At 39.7% G+C, this 14358-nt stretch overlaps 1 protein-coding gene across 4 annotated transcripts in view; it reads left to right on the forward strand.

Annotated features, from left to right (window-relative positions):
* Ano4 (anoctamin 4) overlaps positions 1-14358 on the forward strand; it is a 262002-nt gene that overhangs the window by 152055 nt on the left and 95589 nt on the right. For all 4 annotated transcript variants that reach the window (XM_090328490.1, XM_090328489.1, XM_090328491.1 and 1 more), the window contains one exon: positions 13431-13562. In XM_090328490.1, coding sequence (XP_090184616.1) covers positions 13431-13562 — 132 coding nt within the window. The remainder of the gene's footprint in view (positions 1-13430; positions 13563-14358) is intronic.

Below are 14358 nucleotides of genomic sequence, written 5' to 3' on the forward strand. Positions count from 1 at the left end.
GATCTCTGTCTTGTGGGATTGATGCAAAGATTCAAAAATGTTATCTCTTGGTGATTTTTGTAAAGGTAACTTTATGTCAGTGAACACGTACTTTCAATTTCTGAACTTTTAGCCATCTCCACTGTTTCTTTTTTCTTTGCTCTAGTAAACTAGTCCACTAATTCCCTGACAAACTCTGTTTAGTCATTTAAAGTCCGTTTATATGCCATATGATCTCCATTTGTATAACCTAGCTAGGTGTTGACTCCATTGCTTCCAGTGATGTAAGAAATCTCAGGGCCATCCTGGGTGTTGCCTCTTCTCATCTAATGAAACTCTCAAGTTCTTCAGATGCTGTTCCACTGACACTTCCAGATTTCATGCAGGGTTCTTCACCCACACTGCTGTTGCCTTGCTGTAATCTCTTACCTGTCTTACATCAAATTATCTCCTTGCCTGTTATTGCCCCTCTTCATTACTTAGAAGCAAATCCAATCATGAGTTGAAAGACTTCGCTGAGATATCACCTTGAAATACTGCCTTCATCTAGTTCTTCCTTTCCATCACTCTTCGTCCCATCTACATTGAGCCACTCGTGGTTTCCAAACACAGGACACTCACGTGGATTTATCTGACTTTGCAAATAGTGCTTCTATTAGATGGTTGCTTCTCAATGGACACCAATGTAATACCTACCTACTCCTCAAAACTCAGTCTGCAAAGCTGGGCTTTTTTTCTTGCTTTTTTATTTAAAAAATTTATTAACATTGATTTTTACATCATATTTCAAATGATGTATTTAACAAACAAGTATTCAAGAAGGGAATTTCTATATACTATCACTGGCACTTAGATTTTAGAACATAATCAAAATTAGGCTGAAGGTTTGTATATCATAGACACATATTAATGTATATAATAAAACATTATGTCTATAGAGTCATAAGTTTTTATGTCTATGCAGTTGTGTTTATATTTTCAGTACCATGTCCATAGCATTGGGTACGCAACTATTGAGTCCTTGCTCTTGTACTGTTTGGATCTAATAGCCACATATTAAGGATATCATGTGCCTTTTGTTCCTTTGGCCTTGACTTGTCTCACTCAATGTGATTTGCTCTAGATTCATCCACTTCCCTGCGAATGCCATTATTTTATCTTGTCTGTTGGCTATGTAGAATTCCATTGTGTATATATATATATATATACCATATTTTCTGTATCCGTTCATCTACAGTAGGGCATCTAGATTGTTTCCATCACCTGGCTATTGTGAATAGTGCAGAGATGAACATAGCTGAGCAGGTGTCCTTATTATATCTTGGGTTATGCTGTTCAGGATAGATGCCCAGAAGTGGTGTGGCAGGATCGTAGGGAAGGTCAATTTTCAGTTCTTTAAGGAACCTCCACACTGCTTTCCAGAGTGGCTGAACTAGTCTACATTCCCACCAGCAGTGTAGTAGGGTTCCTTTTTCTCCACAACCTCGCCAGCAACTGTCATTGAGTTCAAAATCTTGGCCATTCTTGTTGGGGTAAGGTGGTGTCTTAGGGTTGCTTTTATTTGCATTTCTTTTATGACCATGGATGATGAACATTTTCTCATATGTTTTTCTGCCGTTTTAATCTCTTCTTTTGATAAGTCTCTCTTTAATTCCCTTGCCTATTTAGTGAATGGTTTTTTGGGTTGGGGGGGATTAGTTTCTTGAGTTCCCTGTAGATACGGGATATTAAGCATTTGTCAGGTGTATTATTGGTAAATATCTTTTCCCAGTTGGTTGGCTGTCTCTCTACTTTTGTGAGTATGCTTTTATCTGTGCAGAAATATTTTATTTTTAGGTAGTCCCATTTATTCAGTCTCTCTTCATTCTGTTGTGACCCTAGGATTCTGTTCAGGAAGTTTTTGCCTGTGCCTATGAGTTCCAGTGTCTCTCCTACTCTATCAGATAGCAGTTTCACAGTTTCTGGTCTAACATTGAGGTCTTTGATCCACTTTAAGTTAATGCTTGTGCATGGCAAAAGGCTAGGATCAATTTTTAGTTTTCTGCATGTGGCTGTCCAGTTTTGCCAGCACCAATAATTGAATAGACTGTGTTCCAAAGTTGGGCTTTTTTGACCAGGTCAAATGCTTCTTCTTTGTTTTTTTTTATTTTTTTATCTTTTAGCATATGTGATTCTATATTAGTGAAACCTAGCACATAGTAGGTGGGATAAAAGGATTACTGAATCTGCATACTTAAGAGAGGAGTGGAGAAAAAGGAACACACAGGACAAAAGGTCTGCATAACATGCTCATCCATGAAGAAGGGACAGGTGATAAAGACTTGAAAGAAAGTCATGGGATAAAAAGCAACACGGAATTCAAAATTGACTGAGTGATAATGTCAGCATATCTAGCTACTCATTAGACACTTAACCTTCTGCTCCTTGGTCAGTTAGTCTACATTTGAATATACAATGGAAACAGCAGTGCAGCAGTATCTCTATTCCATCTAAGTCATAATCTCTCCTTCTCTTTAAATTTCATACTTTGGCCATAGTTATTCTGCCTGGATAGAAAAAATTATAATCTGTAGCCCCAAAAGGCATGTGAGAGATGGGGAAAGGGTTGAGCAGTTCTTGGGTATTTGGAAACTATGGAAGAGGCTTTTATAGCTGAGGAATTAGGGGAATATTGTTGAAGGTGAGAGAAGAATGAAAATTAAGGAAGTACAGGTGTGATGAGGAAGATGGTGATTTTACTTTTGATAATTTTGTGTTGTAACTCACATTAAGTATTTGGAATGTATGGCAGCCTTTAGAACTTATGGCTAGACAAGTGAGAAGTAAAATTAGAGTCCATTTTAGAGATTAATAACATAGAAATCAGGACTTTACCCATGGGAGTATATGGTTTTTCTTAGGAAAGGATTATAGAATGAAGAAATGGAGCCCAAAGGAAATTCCTTCAAAAATCCTTAGAAGGGAGCAATAGGAAACAGGGGGTAGATGAAAAGAAACATGGGAATGGAAAAATGAAGGAGTCATAGTGTCAAAGGCATAAGGAATGAGTTTCCAAACGTATGGACATTCTTCAGCTTCTCATGAATGGTGAAACTTGAGAGTCCATTTAAGATATTTAGGAGTTGGTGATAATTCCCATCACAGTCGTCTCTGAGGAATATAGCCGTTCTCAAATGTACTTCAAGATCATGGGACTATCTTCAGGGTTCTGATCCCATGATTCTAAAGTGTAGGCTAACAGGTTGTATTTCAATCAAGAGCCCAAGTGATGCCGATGCTAATGTTACCAGTCCTGGTCCATCCACATTTTTACGATATATGACTACAGAATAGAAGACATCCCAAACCTAACTGCAACTGGTGGAGAAAGGATGAGGTTCTGGTGAATCAGAAGCAATAAGAGTTAACTTAACCTAGTGTTCTGAAAACAGCATGAAGTGTATATGTGCTGAGATTAGGCCTTACTTCTTGTTTAATTTTTTAGTTCCTAGTGGCACTTTTCCACGTGAACCACTGGCTTCTCTCCCTCTACTGGATCTCAGCATCCTAAGTAGATAGGATCCCAGGCATGAGCTACCCACTCCCATACTCTTTGATTGTTTTGCTTTGTTTGTTTGTTTTTAACCATGCAGCATTCTATTTTATACATCATTGTCTTGATGATATCTAATATCCAAAGAGAATTTAAAATACAGCTAAGAACCTGGCATGGTTGGTTCACGCCTATAATCCTAAGCTACCCAGGAGGTTGAGATCTGAGGATCAAGGTTCAAAACCAGCCCAGGCACAAAAGGACCTGAGACTCTTATCTCAGTTAACCTCAAGAAAATGGGAAGTGGGGAGTGGCTAAATGGTAGAGTGGTAACCTTGAGCTGAAGAGCTCAGGGACAATGCCTGGGCCCAGGGTAGGTTGGTAGCCTTGAGCTGAAGAGGTCAGGGACAGTTCCCAGGCCAAGTTTAGGCCCCATGACCCACAAAAGAAAAATAAATAAATAAATAAATAAATAAATTAATTAATTAAATAAAATACAGCTAAGTAGAAAATATTGTATCTGTTTTAATTCTGCATTTCATCTTGGAACAGGCTGATCCTGATAATGTGTCTACATTTCTGCAGTCAGTTATGATATTCAAGTTGAATGGCACATCTTTAACTTGTGCTCTTGACAGTACCCTAGAAATGAAGCATTTGATCTCAGCAGCCTCAAATTCTCCTTTTAGGCTGAATATGGAGGTTTAATTTAGCTTTTAATTTCTCCTATATAAATTATATTTAGTTTCATTAATCCAAGAAAGCTTTCTCTGCCCTCACTAACCCCACATGCAGCCTGTCTTCTTTAAGAAGAAAAAACATTAATAAAAAATTTTTTAAAGGTCTTGAATAGTCAAGGACATAAAACATTGTTTCTTAAATATCTTTATTTCAAAAAGTCACCCAGCTCACATAAAATACATTCATGGAATTAAGATTCATATTTTTGGAAGAAATGTTCTTTTTATTCATGTCCTTGGTCTATTAAATATTACCTTGGCTCTTATCTCTGAATAGGCTTACAAGTATTAGAAATTACTTCCCCAACAGAAAAAGAGAATTTATTATCTTTCTTCTAGCTTTATTTATTTGCCATCACAAAATTGTACAAAAATAGTCTGAAGAAGATAAGATTAAAAAGTAACAAATCTGATTATTTTGGGTGGCCTATAGCTAAACTCATTATTACTTGTTTCTTTTCTTTCCAACCCATCATAATTATTTGGCCTGACTTTATTCTCTGTTATATTTTGCAGGGTGAAAACTAGACTCTGTTCCATTATAAATTTGGTACATCATAGTCCTATCAGATTAGGATATGGGGGAAAAAATGACAACATAGCTTGTATTCTCCCATCCCTATTTTTAAAAATCAGTATCCATAAATGTTCCAAAGCCTTGGAATTCTTTTATAAAGTATTTAGGCTATGCCCTAAATAGAAATCCTGTGACCCAAAAGAATCAAATTAGTTTCCAAACGTCTTTAATTCCTATCTGGGGAAAGGCTGCAAAGACAGAGGACTTGCTTTAAGAAAAGGAAAAAGAAATCCAATCCTGTGTTGTCTGTTAACCAGATCAAGAGGGTTTTGTTTACTGTAGCAAAGAGCTCTGTGCTGCCTCCACTGGAGAAAATAATAATAATAATCACCACCCTAAACCTTATCGATAGGATCCCTCTATGACAAACCACATCTGCAAATGTAATCCATTAGAAACATGATCAAAAACACTCTGATCTGGGGGGAAATGTGTCTCTAGAGTAGGCCTGTGATCATTTAATTCAACTGGATCAAGTCATATTAGTGCTGACTGCCCTTGGGTTTGGAGAACTTCTTCAATGAGTGCCAAGTGAAGATTGTACGCACAGGCAAAGTTTAGAATGGCCTGGTGGCAGGGCAGCATGGTGGCAGTAAGTCCCTTTGCCTGTGTTCTTTTCTAATCATCACCATTCCTAAGGTGGATGGGATTATTTCCCCATTATAGCCAAGGGAATGGAGAGCTAAAGGGCCCAAGCAGAACCCTGGGAAGCCATGGCAGAAGTGAAAAGTCCGTTCCCATTTCCCCGGCTGCCTTGCCAGCTCTCCCCAGCTGCATTTTCTACAGCCTCACCTGCCACAAACCAACGTTTTGAGAGGAGCCCAAACTTTCCACCAGAATAACTTTCCATAAAAGGGATTTACCTATAGTCTAGATATTAATATAACAAGTCAAGGCCAGAAATTCCCATATGAATGATGCATCTTGTCTTCATTGATTTGTCAGTGTAGTCTGTAAGAGATATTTTGCTCAGTAAATAGCATAAAGAGAGCTAGAAGGCAGTATATCCAACCAAAGTCAATGATAAATTACTAAGCAAATGTTTTCTGTAGCAATGGAGACACTATTTCAAGAACCACTTGGGATGCTTTCTGGTTAGTGGCTTAGAAATATCAAAGTAAATTTCATGAAGTATATTTCACAATTGACTGTTTAAGGCCTCAATACATAAGAGATGATCAGAGCTTTTGAATTTCTGCTGAGATGAAGACTCTCTCCATACATATTCCTTGTCACTGTCGTCATCATTTTCTCATTTTGTTGTTGTTGTTTTTCTTGGAATATAGTCAGTGTTCATTGTAGCATGGTTGAGTTACAAAGAAGCCAAATGTCAGATAATTACGACTTAAAAGATGGTCTTCATTTACTAGTTTAAGGAAAAATCTATTCCAGAAATTCTGTTTGACAGTAAACAAGAATGAGAGTCAGGAGTACAGTGATAATGGTAGTGTCTCAGGCATGTTGTTTCATTTGTCTTTCCAGTTTCCCCGTGAATTTATACTCTCTTCTTCCCTTTAGACATGAGAAACCTGAGCTATCACAGGGTCATGAGTTTGCCCAAGCTCACACAAGTAGCCAAAATTGACATCGCCGTTGTGCCATGAAGCAAAATATAAAAGCAAGAGGAAATAACCAGGCAGAAACAAAATCAGAGGAATCACTTTATTCCATTATTGACAGAGGCTAAAGTCCACTTGCTGAAGTTATATAGACCTGGCCACAGCTCTTCTAGCCTAGCTGATCATCATTGTCTGTATCCTTTTTTCCCTTTTTTTACTTGTAATATATAGAGGGGGTTACAGTTATACTCATCAGGTAGTAGATGCATTACTTCTCACACATTGATACCCCTTCTCATGTTTTTGTCCCCATTTCCCTACCCCCCACCCTCTCCCAATCATCTTGTTTCCCCCCTTTCCTATTTCAAATAAACAAATAAACGTATATACAATATGCCAAGTAGCAAAGTCAGATACAACACGAGATTAATCAAAGGGCAACCAAAGAGAAGAGAAATAACATAGTACATTAAGAACAGCAATCACACACAAACACACAAGATAAAGTTCTTGTTTCCATATCCTGAAAATCCTTTCATTTAGCCTCATCCTATATGACCTTATGTGTCTAGGTTTTACGCTGTTGTAATGCTCTGCTAGGAGAGTCCTAGATGTGTACTAATTTTTACAAATGAGGGAAACCATTCCTTTGGGTCTAGCTTACTTCACTTAATATGATTTTTCTCAAGTTTTTCCTTTTCCTTACAAATAGGGCGATGTCATTTTTTCTGATGGCAGCATAGAATTCCATTGTGTATAAATACCACATTTTGTTGATCCAATCATCTACTGAGGGGCATCTGGGTTGGTTCCATATCTTCACTATGTTAAATAGTGCTGCAATGAACCAAAACCATTATTTAATTGAGCCCTTGGGGCCTCTGTGGCATGGTGCAAGGGCTTGATATTCATCATTATGTTTGATCCTCATGCTGCCTTTGGTGACTGGCAGTATCGACTCAGAGAGGTTTAGTCACTTGTTCAGCATGTCACTCAAAACTTGTCACCTATTCACTAGACTGTGACTCAAAAATCTAGCTGACTCAAAAATCCAACCATATGTATGGAAGACTTTTCCACTTGGTGTTATAAATAGAATGATTTTTATTAAATTTTTAGAATGATAGGAGTACCTAAGATATTAGTACCCAAATCACTACCAACAAGTATTATTTAATCAGAATATAAACCCAGGTAAGGTGGATTGCACCTATATTCCTAGCACTTAGGAGGCTGAGATCTAAAGACCATAGTTCAAAGCCAACCCAGGTAGAAAAGTCCATGAGTCATTTATCTCCGATGAACCCATAAAAATCTAAAAGTTGAGGTGTGGCTCAAACAGTAGAGCTCCAGTCTTGAGTAAAAAGGGCAAGTGAGAGCGTGAGACCTGAATTCAAGCCCCAGGACCGGCATAAGTTCAATAAAAGCCTTGTCTGGGGGCAATACTGGTATACAGTGTCAGAATCGAGCACCAGCTCCACTGAGCCTCATGTTTTCTAGTAAGGTGACCTTTGTGTTACATATTTTCTTCTTTGTGTGGTTGATGAAGATTCTCAGTGACATTGGATTGTGCTACACAGAGACAGGAAGGTATTTGTGAAGAGCAGCCTTGGGGGGACATCCAGTCATCCTGTCCCTGCCACAGGGACACAGGTTCTTGTTTTTCGTGTCTCTTACTTGAGAAGGGGGAACACACTGGTTCATGGGCAGAGTTGGGAGCTTGGCTAAACATGGCCAATACTTAAGGTAAGAGAAGATTGGACCAAGACTATTTTAAGAACTGTATCAGTGGCCTGTTTCAATCAGAACATGTTAAACAAACTAAGCTGCACAAAACAGCACCCATTTATTGCCCTGTTTCTTAATTCAGAAGTCCTGGGAGAGGACTTTACTGATCTTCATGTTCAGAGTCTTCCAGGGCTGAAATCAAAGCGTCGTCAACCCTGCACTCTTTTCTGGAAACCTTTGGAGAGAATTTGCTTCCAACCTCATTCAAGTGGCTATTCCAGCTCAGAAGTTTCAGCTTCATTGTTGTTGTTGTTATCTTCAAGTAGTTCTACAAAGGAGATGCCATTTAACAAAGCAGCTTATGACTATGTTTCTTTATCAGTGTTACCCCTCTTAACATTTTCACCCATCTCTCCCCTACATGCCCCTGCCCTAACTCTTCTTAATTTTGTAGGATACACCTTAGATTTTTTACTGTATCCTTCCCCTCTTCATCCTCTTCATTCCTGTACCCCTTTCCCTTTGACCCCACCCCACTTCTTTCAAGTACCTTCCTGGTGTTTATTTTCTTGAACTCTGACTTTGCCTTTCTGAGGAATTACACTAGTTGAGTTCTCCCTTGAATCTACCATATTTGACTTGATATATTTACATACATGTGCATACTGCCTAAGGTATTTACTTACAAGTTTATAAGCTAAATATGGCTTCCATATAGAAGGGAAACATGCTTCCTTTGTTTCTCTGGGCCTGACTTACTTTGCTTAGGATAAATTTTTCTAGGTCTTTCCATTTTTTTTATAAATGATACAATATCACTATTGAATAATGAATAAAATTCCATTGTACACATATATACTAGCTATTGGTCAAAAGCCATTCTCAGCTTTCAGATACTGATAGTCTTCCCGGGGTTTTTGATCTTCTGTTCTTCAAAGTCAGTCAGAGCCTACTAGATCAAGTCCTTGCTTCCTACTCTGAATCTCTCTGACTTTCCCTTCTGCTGCATTTCTCCTGCCTCCAGCTAGAGAAAGTTCTTTGCTTTTAGAGAACCTATCTGGCTAACTGGGGACCCATCAGAATAAGTCTGTGCCTCCATCCCTATATCCCTCCTTCTATTCACTAGCTCTAGGTGTTGAAAGTTGGACATCTTTGGGAGGACCACCCTGCCAACCAGAAGAGAGCACCAGCTGCTGATGGTGTCTGAGTGTGTGCGTCTGTCACTGTCACATGCCCAGTTCATGGACAGGCATGTGTGATGGAGCCTGAAGGAATCATGTTTGTTTCTCCCCCATCCATTTTAGTTCCACAGTAAAGGCCAGACTACCCTCATTATCCCTTAAATGGTAATACCTCGGAAGTTTTATTTTCAAGATTTAAAATTAAAAAAAAAATTGTCTTTCTTCCATTCTTGTGCTCTAAAAACCCAGGCCTGCTTTCTGTTACTTTCACATTAGTGCTGTGTGGCCTTTGAGACATTATTACTATTGTTTGCTGTCTACCTGGAAACTTCTTCAAGGCATTTCATTCCCCGTCCCCCATCTTTTATGATCATCTCGGCGACACTGACAGGAAGGTGATGACAAAAATGATGATACTCGTTACTGCTACCCCAATTTATACCTCTGGAAAACAAGGCCCAAGAAGGTGACTGGCCATGCTGATAAGCAGATTCTAGGGACACGAGTGACAATATCAGCATGTTTTTGCCATGTCAAATAGCCTCCCCCCTTGTTTCCTTCCTACTTCTCCCATTCATTTTTCAATTAATCGGTTCCATTTCACTATTCTCGCTCTTCACCATTTCCACAATATCATTCAAATTGTGCTGCTGTAGCTGGCTGCTAAAACCTGTCCCTCCATCCCCACTGAGTACTTAGGCTTGATTTTTATTTTTTTTACAGCCGAATATGTTTGGGTTTTTTTTATCCACACTGAGCACTGTACCCAGCTGGATTGAATTCAGAGTCATTGCACACAGAGCCCAGGCTCTGCAAAATGTAATCCGATTAGTCCTGCAGGCTGGAGATGCATGGGAGGTAAAAGCTCTATTATAGAAAACCTTTGGGCAATGTCCTCTTTCTTGAGTGAGATTTTAAGGCAATCAGATGAAATGCCAAGAACTATAGGGAAGGCTACCAGCTTAGTATAGAAAACCTAACTTATGAGTTCATTTAAACACTAAATCATTGAACTTAGTTGATCAGGGATGGGAAAACACAAGTACCTTTGAGTTGAAAAGCATAAAGGAAATGTTGAACAAGCTGATGATTCAAGTTTCTATTTTTTTTTTTTTTGCCAGTCCTGGGCTTGAGCTCGGGGCCTGAGCACTGGACTTTCTCAAGGCTAGAACTCTACCACTTGAGCCTCAGTACCACTTCCGCTTTTTCTATATATGTGGTACCAAGAAATTGAACCCGGGTCTTCATGCATGGTAGGCAGGCACTTTAACCACTAGGCCAAACTCCAGGCCCTCAAGTTTCTATTTTTTGAGAAAGGGAAAAATAAAGTCTGAACTTGCTGTACATGACACATCATCCTTAAAATTTTAGGTGTGTGTTAATCAGTTTATCATCACAACTTTGTGATCTGAATGTCTTATTTATTCCCCTTTTTAACAGAGAAGAAAAGTTGAGATACAGCAATTAGCCACAAAAGTCCCACTGCAAATATTTGATTCCAGTTACTCTATCCCCAGAATTTATGTTGTCAGCCACTGCCATGATTCTTCTCTGAAGCCCATCATCTAAGTATGTTTTAAGTACCTTTAAATAGTGAGGGTGGGAGAAAGACCAGGGAGGGAAAGTATATAGTAGAAAGGAACTTTTCCTCTTTCTTGGGGCTTTGGACTCTTTCAATTTACTATTATTTTCAGGCTTCATGACCCTGAAGAGAATCTTCACTTCTGTATATCTAGGGAAGGGAAGATAGGGTGGATCTTTGAGAGGAGGGGCCCAAAGAAGCTGTGAGATTCTGTCCAGGTGCAAGTTTCAGGGATTCTGAGAAGGTCAGCCACCACCAGGTAGTGTTAAGGCCGTGCTGAGGCTTGAATAATGCTGAGAACAAAGAACAGATAGCAAAGGAACTTACCATCATTTTTTTCTACATCAGGTGAACTGAACTAAGGAATGCCCAGATAGTTGGGAAAACATTAATTCAGGTTGTCTCTAAGAGCATGTTTCCAGAAGAGATTAGCATTTGAGCTGACAGATTGAGTAAAGAAGTTGACTATCATCATTATCCAGCATCCAGTCCATTGAGGGATTGTATAGGACCAAAAAACGTAGAAGAGAAAAGGTGTTCTCTGCTTGAGTTATTCCATCCATCCACTGTCTCTTGCCCTAAGAGATCAGTTCCCCTGCATCTCTGGCCTTCCACCTCAGGTGAGGATTTACAAAACTGACTCACAAAGCATGGAAGCTATGGAGACAATGCTAGAGATTCTGCCTATGGGGCGCAGCCTTCAGGCAGGAGGGCTAGAAAATGGGATGAGCTAAGTCCCCAATCCAAGTATTAAAGCCTGAGAACGAGGACTGCTGGGCTGTTGAGAGCAAAAGATAAACCACAGCTTAAGCTGAAGGGAAATTCATCCTTCCTTTACCTTATGCTTCTGTTCATGCCCTGAACATAGTGAATGGCACTCACCTCCCCTCCGGTAATCCCTATTTACTTCTTTACTCTGTCTACCCACTCAAATGCATATCAGTTCTGGCAGCATGACGAGAGACATTACTAGAATACATTCCTACCAACTATCTGGGCAACCCTTAGTTCAGTCAGATTGAAACGCAAAATTAACTGTCACATTCACTGAAAAAAAATAATACATTATCACGAACATTTTTAAATTGGAATGAATGACTGAATTCTATGTGTTCTGAGTTTATAATAGGTTAAGAAAGCTTTTTAGGTGTTTTCTTCTCCAAAAGAATTTGCTTTTTTACCTTTTCAACACAATCCCCATTTTCTGCTATATAGTGATGCCCAAAGTCAGCAATCCAAACATCTGCATCTGGGTCTTAGCTTTAGAAGTTCCAGGGAAATTTGAGATGGATTACCACCCTTTAGGCTTCCCTTTTGCAATGAGTAAACGAACGTGTAGAACTTGTTATCTACCTCACATACCTGTGGTGGCACAGACATGTACACATCTGGTATGGTTTTTGGCCCTTTTAATGGTTTGCTATGGTCAGTGGTTGAGACCTGGTCAATTGGAAGCCATAAGTGTCCATCTGTAAAAGTCAGTAGGACTGAGGGATTAAGGACCTAGCTATTAAAGAAAATGTGGGGGCTGAGAGTTTGACACAGTGGTAGAGTGCTTCCCTAGCATGCACAAAGACCGAAGTTTGATTCCACAGTGTACCACATACATAGTAAAAGCCAGAAATGGGACTGAGAGTTTGGCCTAGTGATAGAATGCTTGCCTAGCATGCATGAAGACCCAGGTTCGATTCCTCAGTACCACGTACATAGAAAAAGAAAGTCAGAAGTGGTACTGTGACTCAAGTGGTAGAGCTCTAGCCTTGAGAAATCCCAAGGACAGTGCTCAAGCCCCAGGACTGGCAAAAGAGAGAGAGAGAGAGAGAGAGAGAGAGAGAGAGAGAGAGAGAGAGAGAGAGAGAGAGAGAGAGAGAGAGAAAAGAAAGAAAATGTGACTTCGAAACAGTGCCTCCAGCACCACCATTGATATTTCCTTTGGCTAGACCACCTTGTGTATACTGTGCATAATAACACCAGTGTCACGAATCCCCTGAGCCATGAGAACCGCAGAACTGACTTGGAAAGGGAGACCGGTTAAAGCTAAAGATTCAGTTTTCCACTAAGAGGTTGTACCAGGAAGGTGAGGCAGGAAGCAAAGCAGAGCTCCAGGTTCTCTGCAGATACTCAGTCAGTGGTACATGCTATTGGCTTCACATCAAAATTAGCCCTGGCTAGAGGTCTATCTTAACCTCAGAGGTTTTCCAAACTGGAAATGAATTTTTAGCACCTACAGAATATAAGGAGTTAAGGCCTCTGACAGTTTGTTTAAGGGAGTTCCCTTTGTAAAGCTATCCAGCCTTGTCACTACCAACTGGTCATGTATTATTCTGTGGGTGAGCATAAAACTCAGGCTAGCGATTTCACAGATGACAATATTGAGACCATTTGATGTGAAACAACCCTGGGGTTCAACTCTAGTGGAGCTACCGTGGGGGCAGAGAGGGTGCCTGGAGGGTGTGGTCTCATTATTATGGCTCTGTGGAGCTGTTCCCTCCTTAGTTTCAGGGTGATGCTGACATGCTGTACCCTTTGATCTTGCCTTCCATGTACCACAGGATCGATAAACAAATAAGCAGGTTTCGGAGATGGTTACCTAAGAAGCCCATGAGGCTGGACAAGGAGACACTGCCAGACCTGGAGGAGAATGACTGCTACACTGCCCCTTTCAGCCAGCAAAGGATCCATCAGTGAGTGTTTCATATAAAACCCCTCACCTTACAAAGGATATGCAGCCTGGAAGAACCTTTCCCTTTAAACATACAGTGTATTTCCCTTCCTTCTAAAAGTCTTGAGTTTCTATGCCGTCAGGGGAAGTTAAGTGTTTTCACAGTTCCTATATCTCAAGCTTAAAAATGACACAATTCTTCCTTTCTGTGTTTGCTGAGGGATCCTCTCCATGGTGATTCAGACACTCAGGCTCCTTCTGTTTTGTGGCTCTGCCAACTCCCTGTGCTCAAAGCCCAGACGGGAAAGTGGCTCATACCTTTCCTTATTCAAAAGAAGGGGTTCTTTTGTGTTTGTTTCTCTTTTTTCATATATTTTATTGTAATTAATAGAAGGGTTATATCATATTTTTTCCATATATTTTTATTGTAATTAATAGAAGGGTTACATTCTATTCACCAGATAGAAGGTATATTACTTCACAAACATTGATACCTTTTCTCATGTCTTGGTCCCCATTTCCCTCACCCCACCCCCACCCCTCATCTGTTTTCCCCCTTCCCTATCCAATTTCAAAAAACCAAATAAGCATATATCTAATATATCAGATAACCAGGTGAAATACTGTAACAATATGAGATAACCAAGGGACAGCAAAAGAGATGAGAGATAACATAGTACCTTAAGAACAACAATCATTCATTATATGGCTTCAGTTTACCACTCAGTTTCTCTTCCTGTAGCAGATCACCACGCTGTCCCAGGAAAAGCTCTCTCTCACTGGACAGCTCACTCACTGATTCATCTATCAGTTTCCGA

Source organism: Megascapheus bottae, chromosome 2 (assembly GCF_031878675.1).
Source record: "Megascapheus bottae isolate mThoBot1 chromosome 2, mThoBot2.hap1, whole genome shotgun sequence".
In the NCBI taxonomy this organism is placed as follows: domain Eukaryota; kingdom Metazoa; phylum Chordata; class Mammalia; order Rodentia; family Geomyidae; genus Megascapheus; species Megascapheus bottae.